Raw genomic sequence first — 19,787 nt, forward strand, 5'->3', positions numbered from 1 at the left:
GCAGTACCAGGCTTCCCTCCTGGGGAAGGTGGAACCACCCTGCCTGGAGCAGTGCTGCCAGCACAGGTGCCTGAACCCTGATTTGGTGGTGGAGCTACAGCTGAACCACTTCACTATAGAGGAAGAGAACAGATAGTTCAGCCCAGCAGAACTCCTCCCTTTTCAGCGTGGAGCTGCTCCAAATGGATACAGGAGTATTATTCCAATAGTACTTAAAAAATCTTCCTTTGACCTTCTTACTAGAAGGAACAGCTGTTGGCTTTGCTCTAACCTTTAAACCCTGTGAGGTTTTCTGTTTGCCCATCCTAAAGCAAACGTGAGGCTGTGCAGACGCGGTGGTTCCTCTTTAGCTTCCATTTGGAACGTGTTAACTCCTTTGAGGCTGTCAAACAGGGAGCGAGTTGTAAAGGCTGGAAGGGCACAGAGACACAAACAGCTCCCAGCGTGGTTTGCTTTGCAAATTTCATGTTTATTTCTGTATTGAGAAGGGTCGAAAGCTTATTTAAAAACAGAAGTGCAGCTCCCATTCATTTCACAAAGGATCCGAGCAAACACTGTCTGTGATGCCACACAGTGCTGGCAGCAGTCCTGGTGTGCTCCTGCCCTGTGCCACAGGCAGGGCTGGAAGTGGAGGTGCTGCTGCTGCTGCCTGGGATGGCTGAGGAATAGGCTGAGGAAGAGTGACGGGCTCTGACCCTGTTTGTGCAGCCACAGGGAAAAGGCTGGGCTGCACCTCAGATGCTGCCACAGCGTCACACCCTCAGCCTCGCCGGATGGGCAGCCACAGCTCAGGTGTTCTGTCCTCTGACCGTAACCCACCTGCTCCCCATTTCACTAAAAATCTCTTTCCTCTGTGCTGAACTGTAGCACTGAGGGAGAGAGAGAGAAACTATTAATTGCATCTCATTTTTAACAATTCATTCTGTTCCTGTTTCAGGCAAATTACACGTACCGTCCACCAGTGCTGCAGAAGCACAAATGATTGCTTGTTTATAGAAAAAGGCATCTGAAATATGCAATAACCTAAAAGTACATGAAGTTCTTGCTGGCTGTACAAAACTCTTCTCTGTTGCTTCACCATAATATGCAGCAAAGTCCATTTGACATAATTTGAAAAGCCAACTGCAGTCCTGTGATGGAGGTACGGATACCACTGGGTGCCTTACGTAGGTTCCAGTCTCCTTTTCTTCAAGCTCTGACTTCTCCTGAGGGGGCTGCACCCTGCCAAACAGGGAGAGAGTGAGAGATGGAAGCTTCTTAATGTTTTTTTATCGCTCCTAAAAGCTCTCCTCAACTCTTTGTCTAATTCTTCCTTGATAAGACAGTAGGATGGAAAAAACCAGACAGTTCTCCGAGCCCGCTGTCACAGCACCTGCAGCCAGGCCCAAGACAAGAGGAATGTTTCTCCCGCTCCACTTCACTAATCTAACAGCGCTGCTTTCAAAGCCAAGAGCCGTTGTTAGGACAGAACTCAGTCATTTTTGGCAGCACCTACCTGGGCTGGCACTGCTGTTGCTCGTGAGCGTAGCAGGTGGCTGCAGTTGTGCGAGTCTGGCAGAGGCTTTGTGGTGGTTCGTTCTGTGAGGTGTCCGGTTACGGGTCCTCGTCGGGTGAGGTCCGTGGGCTGTTTTAGGTGTCTGGTGTCCAGCTGCTGATGGGTCTGCCACCTGGGGACCTGTTACCTTAAGATCAGTGCTCTCCAAGGAAATGTCCCAGAGTTCGGGATCATCTGGAATGAATGAGAAGGTGATCCACGACGGTAGTGTTGTACTACAGGAATGACAGTAACTCCAAGATCAGCACACTCTTTTCCTACAAGCGGTGGCTACTATAAAATTTAACCTGTAAAGCATTTTTAATGGCAGTGCACAGCAGGGAATGGTCCTGCACCTTGAGCTGTGGACTTAAACAATGTCCAGGCACCATGGTGTAAGTGTGACACAAACAGCCAAAGTTATACTAGGAAAAGACACCCACCCCACCTGAAAAGATCTGTTTCTGTGCAGTATCACCTCAAGAAAAGTGTTTACCAAATAAATATAACAACTCTACTCAGGAGCCTAAGTGGAAAACCCCTCATAGTGATGGACATCATCTCCCTGCCACTTAAGCAAAGTTTGTATTGTTAAGATTAGACTCACACTTACACTTCTGTTATTCCAATTCTTCAGATCTTTTACCTTTACATTGTATTTTGAAGAGCTGATTTAAATACTAATGATTTAACACTTGTCAATTTTTGGCTGACCTGCAAAGAACTCCTCTTCTATTGCTAGTTCCTGTTGTACTGCTGGAGTGCTGTGCTTTATGGGAGGATCAGATGTTGCTGGAAGGAGGTAACACAAGAAGAGATTAATATCAGAAATACAGAAGAACCCTTTGCTTCTTCTTAACAGAGCACGAGTCTGAAATGATAACCAGCAGCTGCACCAGGTATCCTCTTTTTTCCTAGAGCTAGTTATGACTTAGTAGCAGGATGTAAAACAGTAAGATTCTGTACCTGATGCTGTCTGACAAGAGCAAGTGTGCTACTTTAACATGGTTCTTTCAGCCTGCTCCCCCCACCTCCAGGTTCCAGAATTCCCCATGAGTAAAAGGCAACATATCAATGGTTAATATTTGCCTGCAGCCTCAGCTCGGGTGCAGCAGGTTAACGGTGCTGACAACAGCTTTAGGCTGGCTGGAAAATTGCAGTTTTAATGATGCTGGCTTAGAGCTGATATTCCTGCCACTTTAAGAACATAGGGGGGGGAAAGGAGGATAATTCTCCTTCCTTTGGCCTAAAAGGTGTGTTGATGTCTCAGCACAAAAGCACCTGAAGCTGGTCAGGCTCCTCTACTGCAGGTAAGGTGTGCCTGCCAGCAGCTATCATGGGAACTGCCAGTTTTTAATGCCATGTCTTATTACCCTGTTTGCTGTTGGGAGTAACTGCTGGAACCTGATGCTTTTTCTCCATCTGTTCCCGGAACTGTTGCTGTAGCTGCTTCTGTCGCAATTTCCGCTGGTAAGTGGCATCACACTCCATAGCCAAGGAGTCTGTGTTCCTGTCTCTTCTCCCCCCCCAGCAAGCACAAGGACAAACAGGATTTCAGCAATTACATTTTATGAAGAAAAAATTCATTAAGAAATAACAGTCAAGAAAATCCACTGAACTAGTGTTTTAAGGCATCTTTGGTATTGGGCTGTCCAGGTGTTTTAAAAGGTACAGTAACTTCTAATATACTTTATAAAATACATGTATAACAGCAGTCTCACCTGGGACCATTTGGCTGTTTCTGATCTACTGTCACTACAGCAGCCTCCCTCTGACCAGGCTCCCAGTGAGGTGCCACCTCAGAGTGCTGTCTCCCTGCTGTGTTCTGCCTTTCCAAATAGCTGGTGTACCTCGCTTTCTCTATTTCAGGCTCATAGTCCTGTATTTTAGCTGTGACCAAATTTAACTCAGGGGGTACCTAAAAAAGGAGGAAAAAAGAGAAAACATTCAGAAATTTCCATCATCCAATTAATGAAATAAGCACAGGTTGTTTCCATACAGGCCGTTAAAATCTATTTTGTTTGCTCCAAGTCGACCAGTGAGTTAGAAAGCTGAAATGCTTTTTCAGTAATTCAGTTAGTTAATCACCGAATTCATGTGCCTTTTTGTTAGTTTAATCCCTCGGTGCTTCAGGGCAGATAGCCCCTATCTCCCCACACTGTGCTCTGCAAACAAGAACAGGTGCAGGTGATCGATGCAGCATTTTACAGCTTCTCAGAGACACCCACGAGGCTGTTGCCGAGCCTGTCAGTTCTACCAGTTCTGTTTGCACACTTGTGTGAAAGGGCACAGCAAACCTTGACTCAGTTCTGCAACCACGAGGCCTCTGAAGAAGCTACACCGTTCTTGTTTATTAAAGATGGGATGTTTTGGCTCTGTGATTTTACAAATTTGTGGCAATGCCTCTAACAGACAGTGACCCTGGCAATGGCAAAGCAGAGATTTGGGCTGTCTTTACTTGGTGAGGTGTCACTTTGGATCTGCTCCTACAGCCTTTAGCTAGAGAGAATCACCTTATAGCTCTGGGCATCTAGTGGGGTTTGGCAAATCCTAGTGTGACTGAAGGAAACTTTAGTATGAAACTCCATGGATCAGCAGTTGTAAAAGGCTTTGTTTTTCCTCAGTCCATAAGGTAGGTCACCCCCTAGGAGCCTCCTGCCCCCAGCTGGCAAGATCCATGTTGGTTACTGAGCTGCCACCTCAGGAACAGCCAGGACAACTCGGATACTTTGAAGACTGTTATGTCACATCAGAGCACACAATAAAGGGGTTACAGAATGGTTGTCACTGGTGAAGATGGACATCACAGTTTATTTTATGTCCCTCTGGACCAAAGATCTCCAGAAGAGGCATTTCTCCACAGTGCTGGTTATCTCAGGTTCACTGACATAGTGTTTCACAGAGGGTAAAGTAACTGCAGTGCTTTTTCCTTGCAAACTGAAACATAAGGAGTCCAAAAAGCAAAGCAAGATGTAATGTGGTTTCTTATTGTTTGTGAAGGATAAGAACCATAGTTCAAGTGTTCGAGTACACATCAGTTGTATATGCTAATTCTTCATACATGGAACAGCCAGTTTGCCAGTAGTATCATATCAGGTATTTAACACAAATAAATAAGAGTGTAGTTCTTCCTAATATTATTCCTCATCCTCCAACAGCCAAAGCCAGTACATCCCGCTCTCATAATTCAGTTGCAAAACTCAGCTATCAGCTCAATTTGAAGTGAGGCAGAGGACATTTGCAGGGCCATTTGTATACTCCTCACAAACCAAAATAAAACAGTGTTACCTGTTTTGCTGTTCTGTGGTAAAACCTTGAAATGACTGGCAACAGCTGAAAGTTGTCGTGGGTCCAGTCTAAACAGTTTAGTTCACCCTTTCTATCACAGAGGCATCTAATAGTCTGCAGTGTTCTTTTGGGAAGGAGCCAGTTTGGCTAAGGGATGGATTACTGGCATTGAACAGAGAGATTTAGACAACATGGCCATAAATGTCACAGGAGATTTTGAGCCAGATACTTTCTTTGCCACAGCAAACTTGTCTGCTGCAAAGAGTCAAAATTTGGAGTAGTTGTGGTAAAATGTCAGGGAAAAACTCTGCCTGCTGGTTTGTGTGAACTGTTTGTTACAAAGCCTATTGATCTCCAGGCTGGTAACGTTCAAGAATGAGATGCACTGATACCACTATCCATAAACTTTACAACGTGAAGGACCAGGAGCAGTGGATGTTCTGCAGTCCCTGCTCAAACAGCCCGTGTACTGCACCTGACGTGGAAGCTTGTTCACAGCTCGTAGGTAGTCCTTGTCTAGGATGCAGTTCCCAAGAGCATTCCCAAAGCACCTGAGAAACAAGAGAGCTCACTGTGACTGAAAAATAACATTTCATTCTCACATAACTTCTGAAAATGTGCCAGTGTTGATCTTCACTTACTTGAGTGCCCTCTTCAGTCCATCTGTTACTGCCTCCTTTCTTGCCTTTTCTAAGGATAAGGCCTTGGACTTCAGGCCTTCGCTGACTCCATATCCCACATCTTCATGGTATGACCCATCCTGCAGTATAATTTTAAGCAAGTATAAGGGAAATTCTACACATACAGCACTTGTTGTTAGGTGCTGTGCTTTCCTAAGCCTGATTACTTGCTCTTAGCTGGTTGTTCTATAGCAATGCCCATGTTTTGGACAGCACTAGATTTCCTGCTGCAGTACAGTACTCCAGGACCACAGTCTGACCTGTGCAAGACCTTTCATTCCCAGCTTCAAATTGCTCAACTACAGACAGAGCAAACAAAAAAAATCCACTTACCTTAAGCTGAACTTTGACAAAAGCACAGACACCCACATAGAACCTGCCATTGTTGAGGTCAACAAAGTCTGGGGGAGGGAAAAGCAACATCCTAAATAATACAAAAGGCTTCTGGTCCCCATTTAGTTTTTTTTGTCCTTTAAGGACATTCATAAACCTGTACCATACTTGCTGAATGTTCCTAAGATACTGTATCATCTTCTGTAAAATGGAGCATGACTTACAAAATATTAACTGTAGCTTGAGAATGCTAACATATGAAAGAACAAAGAGTTGCAAATGTTACTTATAATTCATATATGTATCCTAAATGTTCAAAGAATAACAATTTTTTTCAGCTGGAAGGAGAGATTTTAAGGGTTAATTTATAAAAACAACAATGGAAAAGAAACTGTAGTCTATACAAGTAATTTCTTTCCTATTATGTACCAGAAGTTTCCAGTTTGTAAAAATTTGCATAAGTGTTTTATCCAGGACAGAATGCCTGAAGAGCTGAACAGGTTGCAATACAACTCTTAGACATAATCTCTAAAGTACCTTACTTCACACCAAAAGCAATGCTAACTAATACACATAGAGCACTCTAGTTAGCAGTCTTGCAAGTCTAATAGAAACATGACACGTGTCTGAAATGAAATTTGGAGTTCAGGTAACTCCATTCTGGGGTCCAAGAGCCCTTCTCTACTCATCTGGTCTATTTGTTTCATTGTTTTGTAATCCTGTTGAAGGTGCAAGCCCCCTTTTTCTACCCAGGAATTTAAAACATAACAGAATCCTCTTGCTCTGAATCTCTAAGGAATGACTTCTTATGGCATTGTTTGAAAAAGGTAGGAGTTTGAAGGATGTCAGTCCTTTCTTGACTAAAAAGAGGAAAAAAAAAGTGGTGCAGAATAGATGGAAAGCAATGAAGTAAATTATTCTATTTCTAGAATCTACCAGCCTGAGTTAAGAAAAGATTTCTGAAGGTGGGGAGGAGAAAGAAAGTACTTTTAAGGAGCTACTTTGACCTACTTCCACAACGAGTCTTTAGCATAAGCACAGCAGATCTGCAAACAAGAACAACACTTCTCTGGTAGGTACTATTTCAGCTATTGAGATGGAAGAGCCTGAAGCTTTAAGATCACCTGAACACCAAATCATAGTGAAAATTTTTTCTAAAGCTTTCAGTACTAGGTATTAGCTAGAAGAGGAGTCTGCAGAAAAAGATGGGTCCCTAAAGATTAGGGGAATATTAACTGAGAATATGATCTGGTTAGAGTATAAAAATTACAGGTGAGTATGAAAGCTGGCTCAGGGCTGCTGGGTGTTAAATAGTTTAATTGTAATTACTCTTGACTGAGTGTTCCCATAGAGATCAGAGACCTGATTAGAATACCTCCAGAATAATCATAAACACCCTCAGAGTAATGACTGTGACATGTAAAAAGAAAACAGAAGCTCCCTTATTATTCAATTTCTCTAATTTTTACTAACTGTTAAAGCACCTGGAAATTGTACATGCCTCTCTCCAGGTTGTTTGGAGTGACCAAGTTCTAGGATAGATACCCTGGCCCTTATCTGAGAGACTTTTCCTTCACAGTGAAACAAGGGGGAGGGAAGATTTCTTTGCCCTCAGGAGACACTCACCAACGTTCTGCTGAGTGACTGAATGAGCCCAGCCATTGAAGCCAAACATCTCGTTGGCCAGACTGATGACCTTGTGACCCTCAATGTAACAGACCTGAAAAGAAAAGCATAAATACATAAATATGCATATAAACACAGGGACCTGTGCACACATCTCTACACGTCTTTGTTTTAAAGAGGGATTACACTCATCACCTCACACTGAGGAAGCCTGGCTAAGTTCAAGGTTCAGGTAATGTGAATAAAAGGATGATGGTGCAGCTTTAGGTTCACTCTCTTCCAGCAACTGTGATGGAGGTTAATATAACAACAAATATGACTTAATGGAAGGCAGAGCTACAGGAGACTAAAGATGGTAAAACACAGCCAGTGTTATATAATGCTTTATATAGTCCAGTTCTGGGAAAAAATAAGGAAAACATCTCAGTGTTGCACAAGCAGATAAACATTCCCTTGTAAAGGATGAAGCACTGAAAAATTAAGTCTTTTTTTTAAGTGTAAAAGGGATCTGTGGCTCAACAGAAGTTAGAATTTATGCCATGCTGACTTTGCATTCATATCTGCACATTAAAGTACTAGCGGGAAATTACCTTCAAAAAAATAAGGAATACTGTAACTTTTTAAACCCTAGGGGGAAAAAAATGGAGTAGAAACATCTGTGCATGTGTGCTCCTACCTTTTGTCCTCCTCCAGCCTGGCGACTGCTGATATAATCTGGACCCAGCCTCTGACGAAGAGCGTGCTGGATGGCCTGGTATTCACTGGCTGTGTAGTGATACTATTGACAAAAATAAGGTAAGACAAATCTTACTCTCCTAATATCATTTCTTTATCCCAGTCCTTCCAAGAGGTGTATGATCCATTTTTAGAATCAGTTTACAACAGACAAGGAAACACCTCATGTTATGTACGTGCATTAGATTGTTTTTTTCCCTCTTGATGTATACAGTTATTGAGCTGTAGCAACTAATTTTGATTAATAATCCTAGTCAATCTTGCCACAAACACACATATAAGCTTCTGTTTTACCTCTCAAAACCAAAACATAATATCTCTGCGACCAACAAGAAAAGTGTATTTAAAAACTCCAACAAAAGCAAAGATTAACCTTACTCTAGCACCACATGCCATCAGGGCAGGGAGGATATAAACTCAGGAAACCGGTCAAAATAGGAATTTCTTGAGGAGTGCTCAGCAATTTTCCCTCATGGGAAAATCCCTCTGGATGACTCCAACATCACTGGTATCTTTAGAGAACACCAGCATCACCAGAAGCCTAAAGTGTTGTAACTTTAGGCTTGTCTTAGTAGAAATGCAATTTAAAAAACGTAGCAAAGCCTAAATGTATGTGTAAGGATTTGAGCACTAAAAAGCTTGTGTTGCTCTGCTCTGATGTGGGACAGAACAGAGGTTTTACCACCTAAATCATAAGTACTGTGTATGAATGTATTGGCTGCTCTAACAATTCAGCAGATCACAGTGTGTGTGTCGTATAAATTCCAACCCCTGCCAAACTTCTCTAATTTGTATTTGGTTCTATTTAAATTTAAAGGAATAACTTTGTTGTTTTCTGTCTCCAGAACACAAGCCTGTAACCAAAAAGAATAAGGAAAAAGGGAGGATGCACATGCCTGTGCCATATTCAGGAACTACATATAAATGCCTATCATGGAGAAGAGAATTCACCACCAAAAGCTCTGTTCAGCCCAGATATGTTGGGTTTTTTTTTCTGAATTATTTTTCAATTTTTTAAAATAATTTTTTAATAGATGAAAGTAGTTGGCTTTTCTGAATCACTACTGAGAACGTGTATAAGTATGATCCAGGCCATCTGGGAATAAGAGGGAATAAAACAAGACCCACTTCTGAGATTTAAAAACCTTCAGAGAAGAATCCACAGCAAGGCATGCCAAGACCATCATGGATGAAAAATGTAATATACAATTAGATGTAGCACGATTCCAACCTTACTGTGTCCAAGTTTAAAATGAATGAACATGCAGGGCAGATTTCCAGAAGTGTGAGGATAAAACTTCTATTTCCCTCCTGGGCAAAGGGGACTGACCTGTCCGAAGGAAGCACCTGAACTGCCAGTGCTGGAACTGTTGCTGCTGCTGGAGCTTTTGCCATCTTTCCCCTGGCTTTCAGGCATCCCTAAAGGTAAGAGAAAATAGAATTCCCTCTCAGATTCTTCAGCACTTCTTGGATGACTTTCAATATCTATTAATACTTAGGCTCTGATGAAAAAGCAAAGGTAACTTTTTAAAACCTTACTTGGCTATACCCTGACTTGTCAGTCTTTATTTTTGATTATTGCTTTGACTGCAGTCAATCAGACTGTCTTGTGTTATCATGGCACCACATAAACTGTGCAGCGCTGGAAACCACAGAGAACCTGTAAGAATTGTAAGAAGTGGTGCCAATAATTCAGTAGATGGCACCCTTTTCCAAGCCAGTATCCAACACTTCCCAGCACTGCACTCCACCCTGCTGGAGCAGTGGTCCCTGGGAGGTCCCTGGGATTCCCAGCTGTGCCAAGGAAATGCAGCAGCTCTTCTGAATAACCCACAGAGACAACCTTTAATTGGATTTGCAGAAATGTCATTTGTACAACTGGTAGCCCAGCACTCAGACTTTTGAAAGCAATACAAATATAGGACAAATTAATACACATACAAGATAGCTGGAGATGTCAGAACGGTTCGAGTAAGTCTAAAACCCCCAGAGAATACCATGATTTGACAGTCAGTCAGAACCTGGCTGGTATTATGCTTTGCTAATGTATTCCAGGTTCAGCACTTTTTAAAATAAGTTTTTTTTCCAGTCTCTGAACAAGAAATCCAAAGTTTGCTGAGGACTTGGCAAACAATTTTCAGAAGAAGGATACTGGTTGTTTCCTGGGCAAGTATGAGCAGTGGCAATTATGCCAGGTGTAGCTAAAACTCTCCTTAATTTTGGCTGGCTAGAATTATTCACCTTCAGTCCAAAATTTGTATAATTGTACAGTGTTCATCCACTTGAATGTGTTTCAGTCAGAGGTGAGCTGCAATTTGTGGTAAATGCATTTGGTTTTGGAAAAAGAACAAATAGAAAGCAACGTTACCAGGAGTAACACTTGTGATTTAAGCAGGCTATTTCCCCTCTTCAGCAAAGAGTTCATTGCACGGGGAGGGAGGGAGACAAGTAGAGAGCAAAAAATAGTATGTGTGGTGAGAGGCAAAAGGAATCAAAGTTTGAACAATACTGCTGCCTCCCCTCATGCCCCAAGCAGTCTACGTCAGATCTTAATCGTTATAATCCCTTGGGAAAAAACAAAATGTCATTTGCTACATAGCCCTGTGACCAATTTATACAAAGTAGGTGGGTGGTGTTTTGATGCAAAATTGCTTAATACTGATTTCAGTTGAAGTCCTTTAAGTTTTTATATTGTGTGCACCATTATCAGTCTAAATTTATTAAAGAGATACACTCCTAACAAAGTTCTGAATAAGTTATGGGAATTGATTCTGAATGAGAACAAGGAAGTACAGAATCCCACTGAGAACAGCTTCACATCACATGGTTTTAATCCAGCAGATCAGATGCTGCTAGGGAATACTAGCAACATACTTCTTTGCAATAAACAGTTTAAAAACATGTCAGTGTTTTGTCTTCAAATTATGGATGAATCCAGTTTGGTTTCAGGCTTTACCTGCAGGCACAGCCTCAGCTGTGAGCCTTGTTTAAAGCAAACACTCTGTCAGAGCAATGTGGTGGGTTTTGCAGTCGGTGAAGTGCAGCACAGTAGAGCCCTGGGTCTCAAAGCAATTGCCAGAGCATTTCAAAGTGACAGAACTCCAATATCAAAATTATTAGAGCAGGAGTTTGGAAGAGAGAGAAGTTAATTCTGCAAATGGAGCTATAAGTCTATCTCAGTATCAGAGCCAGGAGCTAGGGAAGGCAAGGTACTTCCATTCCTCAGTGGAATATTTTTTCCTCACCCACCCCACCCTCTCCCCACAACATTTTAACTTACATGAAACATTAATACTGAAGTAGATAATAAGCTATTGGCTTGAGTGCCAAAGAGCCTCGAACACCCTCCAGGGCCAGGACTGTGCAGGGAGACTGCCTGACTCATTAACCAGTGTTAAAAAAGCCCTGTTTTCAAACCATCTTGAAATACTAAAAATTAAAGTTCAAATAGACTTGCTATGTGTGCAGGACAATGTAAACAGCTTACATCAATTTAAAGGAATTATAATTTATTACCTCTGTGATTCTGACCATTACTTATTATTTACAGGGAATTCCTTTCAGTTCAGCTGGCAATGTTCTCAGGAAATTTTCTTATCAGTGAGAAAAAAACCCCACAAGACTAGAGGTGTTGCACTGTGCTCCAAAATCTTATCTGGGTAGACTAGATCAGGTAAAGAAACTTAACAGCTTTTATTACTTCCATATTTTGATCTTTAAAATTTGAACATATTAGGTAGACGATCAAAAAAAAAATTCTCTGGTTTGGGAAACTAGATGATGAAATATTAATTTTCAACAGCACTCTAGAAATAGGTATATATTTGTATGCTGGTAGTGGATGGAGCAGCTGCTGAGAAAAATCTGGGTGTGTCCACAAATTCCTGTGCAGGAAATAAAGCAATCTTCTAGAGCAGATAATCCTGAATTTAATCTGTTCAGGTACAACTACTGCTGTGGGCTGTGGTAGCAACACCTTCCCCTTCCATGATTGTATGGACATAACTTCTAATTTTCTAAATTAACACATTCTCACACACCTTTCTACCCTGCTGTCCACTACCCCCAAAAATTTATTTTGGTCCTAAATCGCCTCTTTTCCCATCAGCTCCCCTCTGTCTTGACAAACTAGGCTTTTGAACCGTGCCCCGTGCCTTAATCCTGAGCTAGGAGAGCCAGTTGCCAGTTCTCCTCAAGTGTAAGGTGGAAGCAGGCAGTTTTGCATCACTTCAGAATAGCTGGCATACCACGAATTGTGTGAGTACCACAGCTCGGGAAACGCTCGGCTAGAACATGGCTCTTCCAAGAAATTAATCACAGCATCACACAATCTAAGGACTTTGACATGGACTGTGAACTTTCAGAGGGCTTTTCATTCAACCTCATCCTCTCTATAGGGTAAGTTTCCTTCACAGTGAAGCTTTGGCTCGCTGAGTAAAATAATCTTCAGCATTCTTTCCATCAATGCAATTCCACTGAGCCCACCCAGAGCAAACAGTTACACGTGTAGCAACAAGTGATTTAGCAAGAGCTAAAGATAATGCCACATATTTAACCCAAGGTGCAAATTACTCCAAGAAGACATGCAAAAAGCTTTAAAAGTTTTATATTTCCGTGGAGTATTCTTTCCTCTGGGAACTCCAAACTGCTTTATAAGTTGATTTACCTGTTATGCAAAGGCTGCTTTACCTAAAACTAAATTTGAGGTAACTCTTTAAAGTATAAATGGGGCAGATGTTCCTAATCAAGACGGGCCTGTGCTACACCAAAGTTTAAAGAGAGTGGAAAAGGGATGATGAAATTGCCTGTGGAAAAGCTGCATACAATAGAACTCTTCAGTTTTGACTTCTGTTATCTCTAGGCAAACAACCTGGACGACTTGAGAAAAGCAAGGTGACGTTCTGTTGACTTCATCAGAAGAAAAAGATATTCAGTGTTTTACAGGTTAAACAATGAAATGCACGGGGAGGTCATGAGACTGGGTGGGCTCTGATGCTGCCAATACCTTATTGATGCATCTTATTGATTCAGGCTACGTTCTGTAGTAAGAGAATAAAGAAGATACAACACACAAAGTTTGAGCTACCTGCAGTAATTTAACTGTATTTGCTTTCAAGGCACACAAACAGCACTATGGCAATTTCTACTCAGTTAGGGCATGTGTCACATCTGACACCTCCGAGCAGTTCCATTTATTCCAGTGGAATCTATGTGGCTCCAAAAGCATAATTTAACTCATAGGTTTATCAGGCACTACTAGGTTTACATTTGCCATGTCTGGGATGATGATCCCCTCCCTACACTAAACAGAAAACACTAATCTTGGTTACAATTTTTATTAATTAACATTTTAATGAACACAGGGTAAAGCTCTTCCTTCCTTACCTTTATAGAAGCTTAGCAGAATAACACAGTGCCTTTGTTGAGGAATGTATCTATATAAGAATTTTTGAATACATCCAACATCTCAAACAAAGCCTGCCTGGTCAATTCCTGCATTTTGGAATGTGGGATGAGAAACCTCCTTATTCACTATGCTGAGTTTTCTGTCATAACAGCCTTTATACAGCTGTCACAAGTTCACCAGTCATCTGTGTAACTATTGGAGGCTGTTCAGGGCCCTGCTTCCCCACCAAATACAAACCCAGCTCCAGTCCAAATTGGTTGGTTTAACCCACATGTTGCTGTGTTTTAGCCTACGTGTTTTTCAAATGTTGCTGGTTATGCCTCCAAACATTTTCCTTAATAGCAGTGTTGCGTGTCAGTTACTCCTTTCCTACATAATTCTCTTTGCTGTTTTAAAATTCAGTGCCCATTGTTGTTTTTGCCTTACTGAGTGTCCACGAAGTTTTATTAGTTAAAAATGCATCAATAGCACCTTATGAAACAGGTAGTTCCAAACAATTCTAAATTTGAAATACATTTGCTCTCCAAGAATATAAAGCCTGCTTCTTGCACTACTTAATTTCTTTGCATTAACTCACAATTCTGCACTAAAAAAAAATTCATTCAGGGTATTAACGGGTTTGTCTGCACAAATAATTTTTTGATGATATTATATATAAAAGAATTTCCTACAGCAACAAACAGTGAGCTGGGGTTGTAGTAAGACTTGCCCTGTTTTGTTGCACTACAAGGTAGAACTGAAGGAAAAGAGAAACTTATTTGACAAACAAGCTCTTTTCCAGGTGTGAAACAGCAACACCTCACAGTTACAAAATCAAAAGTGAACAATCCAGTCTGCAAAAACGAGTTTCACATACATACAGATGGATTAAAAGAAAGGAGCTCGTTCTGGAGACCAGACCTGGCAGAAATATTAATCAAATATTGTAAATTATTTATGTGGGTACTTCTTTCTAAAAGCCTGTCAGATTGATTTATATCCACATCATTTATGCACGAGTCACTTTAGCCCTTGCAAGGGAAAGACAGCAGGCTTTTTAACTCAGAGTAATGGTTTGGGACTTCAAGGGAAAAGCAGCCTGTCCAATTGTAACTGGAAAGGCTGCAGATTTCCCAAATGCAATTATGACAAGAAATTAATCCGGGCTGGAAACTGAAACATGTGAACTCTGCAAGAGCTGTGGGAGATCTGTCAAACTGTGCATCATAAACCCCATTGTGATTACAGGTACAGATGACACTTCTGGCAGCAGGACCCCTATTAAGCTGACACACTAATTAAGTTACAACAAAAACCCCAAAGCTTTAAAGCTCTCTGTTTTCCTGTTTAGCTCCAGGTTGACACTTGTTTGTTGTTAAATGAAAAATCATTTACACTTGAAATCGGCAGAACACTCCAGGCATGGGCAACCCTGTATCTGTTTTCATCCCTCTGCTTTCTTAGACGGCAATATCAAGTGTCCCTTCTTTGGGACACTTTAGACTTGACAGCATGCACTTATGTGAAGTTAATGAACACGGGGTAAAGCTCTTCCTTCCTTACCTTTACCAGGAATGCATTTAAAATGGATTCTGTGCTTCTACAATTGGAAAGGGAGTTCAGGCTATCGAGACCTCAGCGGGTATCAGGCTGTGAGAGGTCTGAATTATATTATGATTATATTTTATATATATATATAATTGTAATGTATGGTACAAAATATAATAATATATAATACGTAAAAGATATAGATGATATATAGTAAGATATGATAACGATATTATAATATCTATAATACGATACAATATGATAAATGTAATTACAATATAAACGGTATTTCTTGCAACAAGATCCTAATTGAAACAGTGATAATTTACATGCCAATAACTCTGTCATTCCTTGAGCAATCTCACAGGTCCATCCGATTTGCCATAACCTCTCTGTTCAGCGTTGCCTGCGAACAGCGGCTAAGGACTTTAATGCAGGTTCTGGTTCCTTAAATTAATTATTTATTAATTATTATTTTATTACGTATACTGTAATAATAACGAAATAATTAAATAAATTCCTAGTTCAGTGGAACTGTGAGGATCCCGCAGCGGGTCAGTCGCCCTGCGCGCCAGCGGCTCCCTCAGGAGGTGCGCGCACCTCGGGCGCGGGTCCGGGTTGAGTTCCGTGCCCGATCCCGTGCCCGATCCCATTCCCGTTCCCGCTCCCGTTCCCGCCGTACCTGAGCCGGGAATCGCTCCTTCGCCCCGCTCGCACTTCCCGCCCGGCGCCGCCGCCGCTACGGGCCGGCAGAGCGGCCAAACCTCGCCGGGGGAGCGGCAGCGCCGGGGGGCGGGGGCGGGGCCTCGGGCGGGGCGGGGCGAAGGGGGAGCCCGGCCGTGCGGGCGCGCGCGCCGGGGGGCGGGGCCTGCGCGTGTCTCGCGCCGGGCGCGCGGGCGGGAGCGGCGCGGAGCGGAGCCGCCGAGCGGGGCCCGGCGGAGCCGCCCCTGCCCCTGCGCTGCCCGCGGGCCGACACAGCCGGTGAGGGGCCGCGCCGCCCGCGCCGCGCCGGGAATGGGCGGGGAGGGTTAACGCGCCTCGGCGGCCGCTGGGGGGAGCGCGCCGGGGCGGGGCGGGGCCTGCGGGCGCCGGTAGCTGCGGGAGCAGCCGCCGCGCTGGGCAGGGGCTGCGGCGGCGGCGGCGTTGGCCGGGCAGGGTCCGCCGGGGGCTGCGGCGCTGCCGCGCAGGTGGGTGCGGGTCCCGGCGGGGGTGCGCGGGCCGTGTCGGGCCGTGGGAGGGGGCGGCCGGGGGGGTCGCGGCCTCGCCCCGCCGGGCCCCGCACGCTGTCACCGCCCGCGGCGGGGCGGGGCGGCCCCGGCACGGCCCCGGGCAGCGCGGCGGGGCGGCCACATCACCCCGCGTCCTGCCGGGCACTGCCCGCCGGCCGGGCGGGGTCCGGCGCTGCCTCGCACGGTCGGTCATTCCTGCGCTGCCCGCTCGCTCTCCCCGGCCGTGCTTTTCCGCCCCTCCTCGCTCGGTCTGTCCTTGGGAAGCGCTCGCTTTTGTTGTCTCAGTCACCTCAGTCCGAGGTGATGGGGAGCGCTGCCTTTTTGCCCAGACCCTGTGGCGGTGTTGGGGTTTTCGTGTGTGTTTTCTTTGCGAGCGCTGAACGGTCACGTTTCGTGTATTTTATCGCCTCTACTACGGGGTGAGCGTCAGCTGACACGGTGCTTTGTTTCTGGATCTGCTGCCATCCTGGAGCCCGTGTCAGGAATTGCTGCCCTTCCACAGCTGCCTCGTTGGTAGCGTGAGCTCCGAATCTCAGTTGGGAAGTCTGCAATTTATTTTACCTGGAATGTTGGCTGTGCACCGTGGAAGTTCACGTTGTGGTTCGTGCCGTGTGAAATGGTTAGAATTGAAGCCCCGGTGGAAATGGGAGAGACTGGGAGATGCGAAGAAAAGATGTAAAGAAACACCTACGGGGGTGTTGGTGGTGGGGGGAGCAGTACAGGAGCCAAGGGAACGAAAGCAAATGGATAGAAATAGGATTGTTCTTCAGAACAATGCATGTTTGGGGGGCCACGCTGGTGCCCATGGGGTGGTTGCAGCTGGATAACACGTTACCTCAAACCCGACAGGCTGTAACCACAAAAAAGTTGCCGGGTTTGGCTGTAGGGTTGTAATTCTCAAACAATGGCCAGCTGGGCTAAGGTGACTCCAGCAGTAACCTCCGCCAGCTGCCTGCCCTCCTTTCCTCCCTGAGATTACGGCGTCTGTAGCCGTAGGTGGCTGAACACACATCTCCTCCTGAGCCACAACCTGACATGCTACTGGAGTTTGTGTTGAAAACTGCAGCAGCTCAGATGTGTGCCCCGATTCAGGGTCACTTATGAGTCAGCACCCTCACAGCCATTTCAAATAGGATGGGAAGAGAGAAATCACCACCTTGCCCGTGCTGCTGTGACTAGAGTTGGTAGTACAAGAGTGGAATTTTTTTCAGTAATGAAATATTTGGATTAAATCAGTAGTTGTTTAGTTAACTGCTGTACTGAATGTAGTTCAGTTCTGGAAGCACAGTTCAGAACTTTTATGACAGAACAGCAGTTTGTAGAGCAGTCGAGTCTGTGGCTTTACTGTGTCATCCAGAATTTTGGAATTGTCTGAATCCATCAAACTGCAAGAGAGGCTGCACCTTGAAAAAGTTTGGGATCTGCTGAGTGAAATGTGAATTTATCATAATATTTGACATAATGTGAACTTTCTTCACCACTGCTGGGAAACCAATTTAGTTGTAATTAAATCACTATAAAGATGTTAGCAGAAGCCTAAACTGAAGAAAGCCTACTATCTGGGCTATACTAAAGCATCGTGTTTTTCATAATTTTTAACATTCTTTTCGATCCTGTCACGAGCTTTTTTGAGATTTTGTTCGCATAACTTTTCATCTGTAATATGTGACTAATGGCCTGACTAGCAAAAAAAGCAGGTTTTGTATTTACATGACCCATACCTTTTTGCTGAATTGCAAATCGTGGTGATGAAAGAAACCCTGGTTGGCTTTTGAAGGGCCTTTGGGAACTGGGGGGGTTAACTGGTTTTTTTTATTCCCCTCTGAGTCTATCCCTTTCTCAGTTCCTGGAAGCAGTTATCTGTGCTGCTGTATGAATAGAAATATTTCACCATACTATTGTACGCAGCGTGTGAGTTCCTCACAATTATTCCTTATTTTGTGAAGCAGGATACTCTCCCATTGTTATCCCTCCTCCCTATTTTCAAGCCTGTTCCCCCCAAATCCTCTCTTTTGTGTGAGAGATTTGTTACAACACTTACCTGTCTAAGCCACTGATAAAGTGTGTTATGTTTGGAGGGTCTGGCTTGTTTTAGCTGAGTACGGTTTGATCAGAGATGTAAGTATGGAGGAGTGCATGTGGCTTTTAAACTAATTGCTACAACTAAAACAGCAGTGTGTCTTCTTGACCCTTGCTGGCTACTCTGCCTTCAGAGCACCCTTGGTGAGGAGGATTCTATCCATTGCTGCCTGTTTAAGCCAAGAGTTTAACTCTGTGGCATGCAGTGGGCTGCTGTATGGCAGTGGTAGAGCAGGAGATCCTAGGAAATCCAGTGCTGACTTAGCAAAAGTGGTGTTTTCTAGTATATGATTCATATCAATATTGTTAATGCAACTTCGTTGTCAGGGCGAGATTATGATGGAATTTCTGTAGCTGGAGCGTGCTTTGCCTTGCACAGTGATGTTACCCATGGTGACTTTAGGCTGTCTGTCTGCATGGATTCACTAGTGCTTCTAGGTCCTTCTGGGCTTCTGAAATATCTTTATTGCTTTTAGCATTTTGTTTCAGCTGTTAGAAAAGGGGGTTGTTGGGTTTGTGCCACCTGTAGGGAAGAGAGAAACAGCCATGGATACAAACACATAGTATTTACTGACTTCGTACTCTGAAATTCAGGCTATAAACTAACCATACGGTGACAGAAAATTAACATCCACAGGTCTTCAATATTTTAGGTAGTTAGAAGAGTGAGAATTATTTTAATCAGTTTATCACTAGGAAGTGATATGTGTGGGTTCTGGCTCCTGTTGCTTTTTGTGTTTTGTACCTTGTTTCAAAAGAGGAAGGGCACGTGGTAATTTTTTTTCTCACATCTGCTTTAAATTTAGAGACTTATAATTATGTCCCAGTCACTGCACAAAACAAATGGTGATGCACCTACCCAGCCTACCCACGTGTCAGTGTTAAGAAGGTAGGGCAGGGAGGGACGATGTGGGTCCAGTCTCTGGTAAACCCAGGCAAGAACCAGTTTGAGAATGGTCATATCTGCACCATGTGCTAATCCTTCTGTAACAGATTCAATCAGGGAGAGAATATGTGCTGAGGCAGTGTCCAAGACTTCTGCCACACCTGGAAAGCCTTTCAGTGTGATGTCCAGGGAGTGTTAATCAGTATGTGCTCCAGTCTCTGGAGGAAGACAGAGAAGCTTCTGTTTGTGCACAGCAGCCAGAACAGAAAGAACTTGCTTGTGCCACCCAAATTTAGTGACTGGGTTGACTCTTAGTACGCTGGGTGCAGAACCACTGAAGTCTGACAAGGGAGATGAAGAAAGGCCTTTGGAAATATCAGTAGTGCCTCATGTTCTGCCTCAAGCTGAGACTGACCTCCAGAGCTTGAAGAAAAAATCCTTATATGCAAGTGGCGTATCAGAA

At 43.8% G+C, this 19,787-nt stretch overlaps 2 protein-coding genes across 17 annotated transcripts in view; one reads left to right on the forward strand and one right to left on the reverse strand.

Moving 5' to 3' along the window:
- Positions 1-263: 263 nt before the first annotated feature.
- On the reverse strand, positions 264-15,900 carry RAD52 (RAD52 homolog, DNA repair protein). Of its 3 annotated transcripts, none has more exons than XM_017804646.1 (12): positions 15,813-15,894; positions 9,527-9,615; positions 8,138-8,239; positions 7,462-7,555; positions 5,836-5,903; positions 5,464-5,582; positions 5,298-5,373; positions 3,256-3,452; positions 2,908-3,053; positions 2,249-2,326; positions 1,496-1,729; positions 266-1,221 (listed from the first exon to the last, which is right to left on the reverse strand). In XM_017804646.1, exons 2-12 carry the CDS (start codon positions 9,611-9,613, stop codon positions 1,163-1,165), a joined length of 1,260 nt encoding a protein of 419 aa, XP_017660135.1. In that variant the 5' UTR covers positions 9,614-9,615; positions 15,813-15,894; the 3' UTR covers positions 266-1,162. The 3 variants fall into 3 exon arrangements, with proteins under 3 accessions (XP_017660138.1, XP_017660135.1, XP_017660137.1); XM_017804648.1 differs by having other exon boundaries at positions 269-1,221; positions 2,908-3,050; XM_017804649.1 differs by lacking the exon at positions 5,836-5,903 and having other exon boundaries at positions 264-1,221; positions 15,813-15,900.
- A 138-nt stretch (positions 15,901-16,038) lies between these two features.
- The window catches only part of ERC1 (ELKS/RAB6-interacting/CAST family member 1), a 289,654-nt gene continuing 285,905 nt past the window's right edge, over positions 16,039-19,787 (forward strand). For 13 of the 14 annotated variants that reach the window (XM_017804631.1, XM_017804640.1, XM_017804634.1 and 10 more), the window contains exon 1: positions 16,039-16,111. The gene's annotated coding sequence lies outside the window, so the exon portion shown is untranslated. Of the gene's footprint in view, positions 16,112-16,285; positions 16,318-19,787 lie in introns of those variants that run through there. The other variant, XM_017804632.1, reaches the window with a different exon arrangement.

Source organism: Lepidothrix coronata, unplaced genomic scaffold, assembly GCF_001604755.1.
Source record: "Lepidothrix coronata isolate B3197 unplaced genomic scaffold, Lepidothrix_coronata-1.0 Scaffold10, whole genome shotgun sequence".
Taxonomy (NCBI): domain Eukaryota; kingdom Metazoa; phylum Chordata; class Aves; order Passeriformes; family Pipridae; genus Lepidothrix; species Lepidothrix coronata.

Coding starts and splice junctions, on each gene's coding strand:
- RAD52 (XM_017804646.1), bottom strand. CDS start 9,613: ATGCCTGAAAGCCAGGGGAAAGATGGCAAAAGCTCCAGCAGCAGCAAC. Junction 8,240..9,526: donor CAGGTGCTTCCTTCGGACAG/GTCAGTCCCCTT, acceptor TTTTGTCAATAG/TATCACTACACAGCCAGTGA. Junction 3,054..3,255: donor AAACAGCCAAATGGTCCCAG/GTGAGACTGCTG, acceptor CTGGGGGGGGAG/AAGAGACAGGAACACAGACT.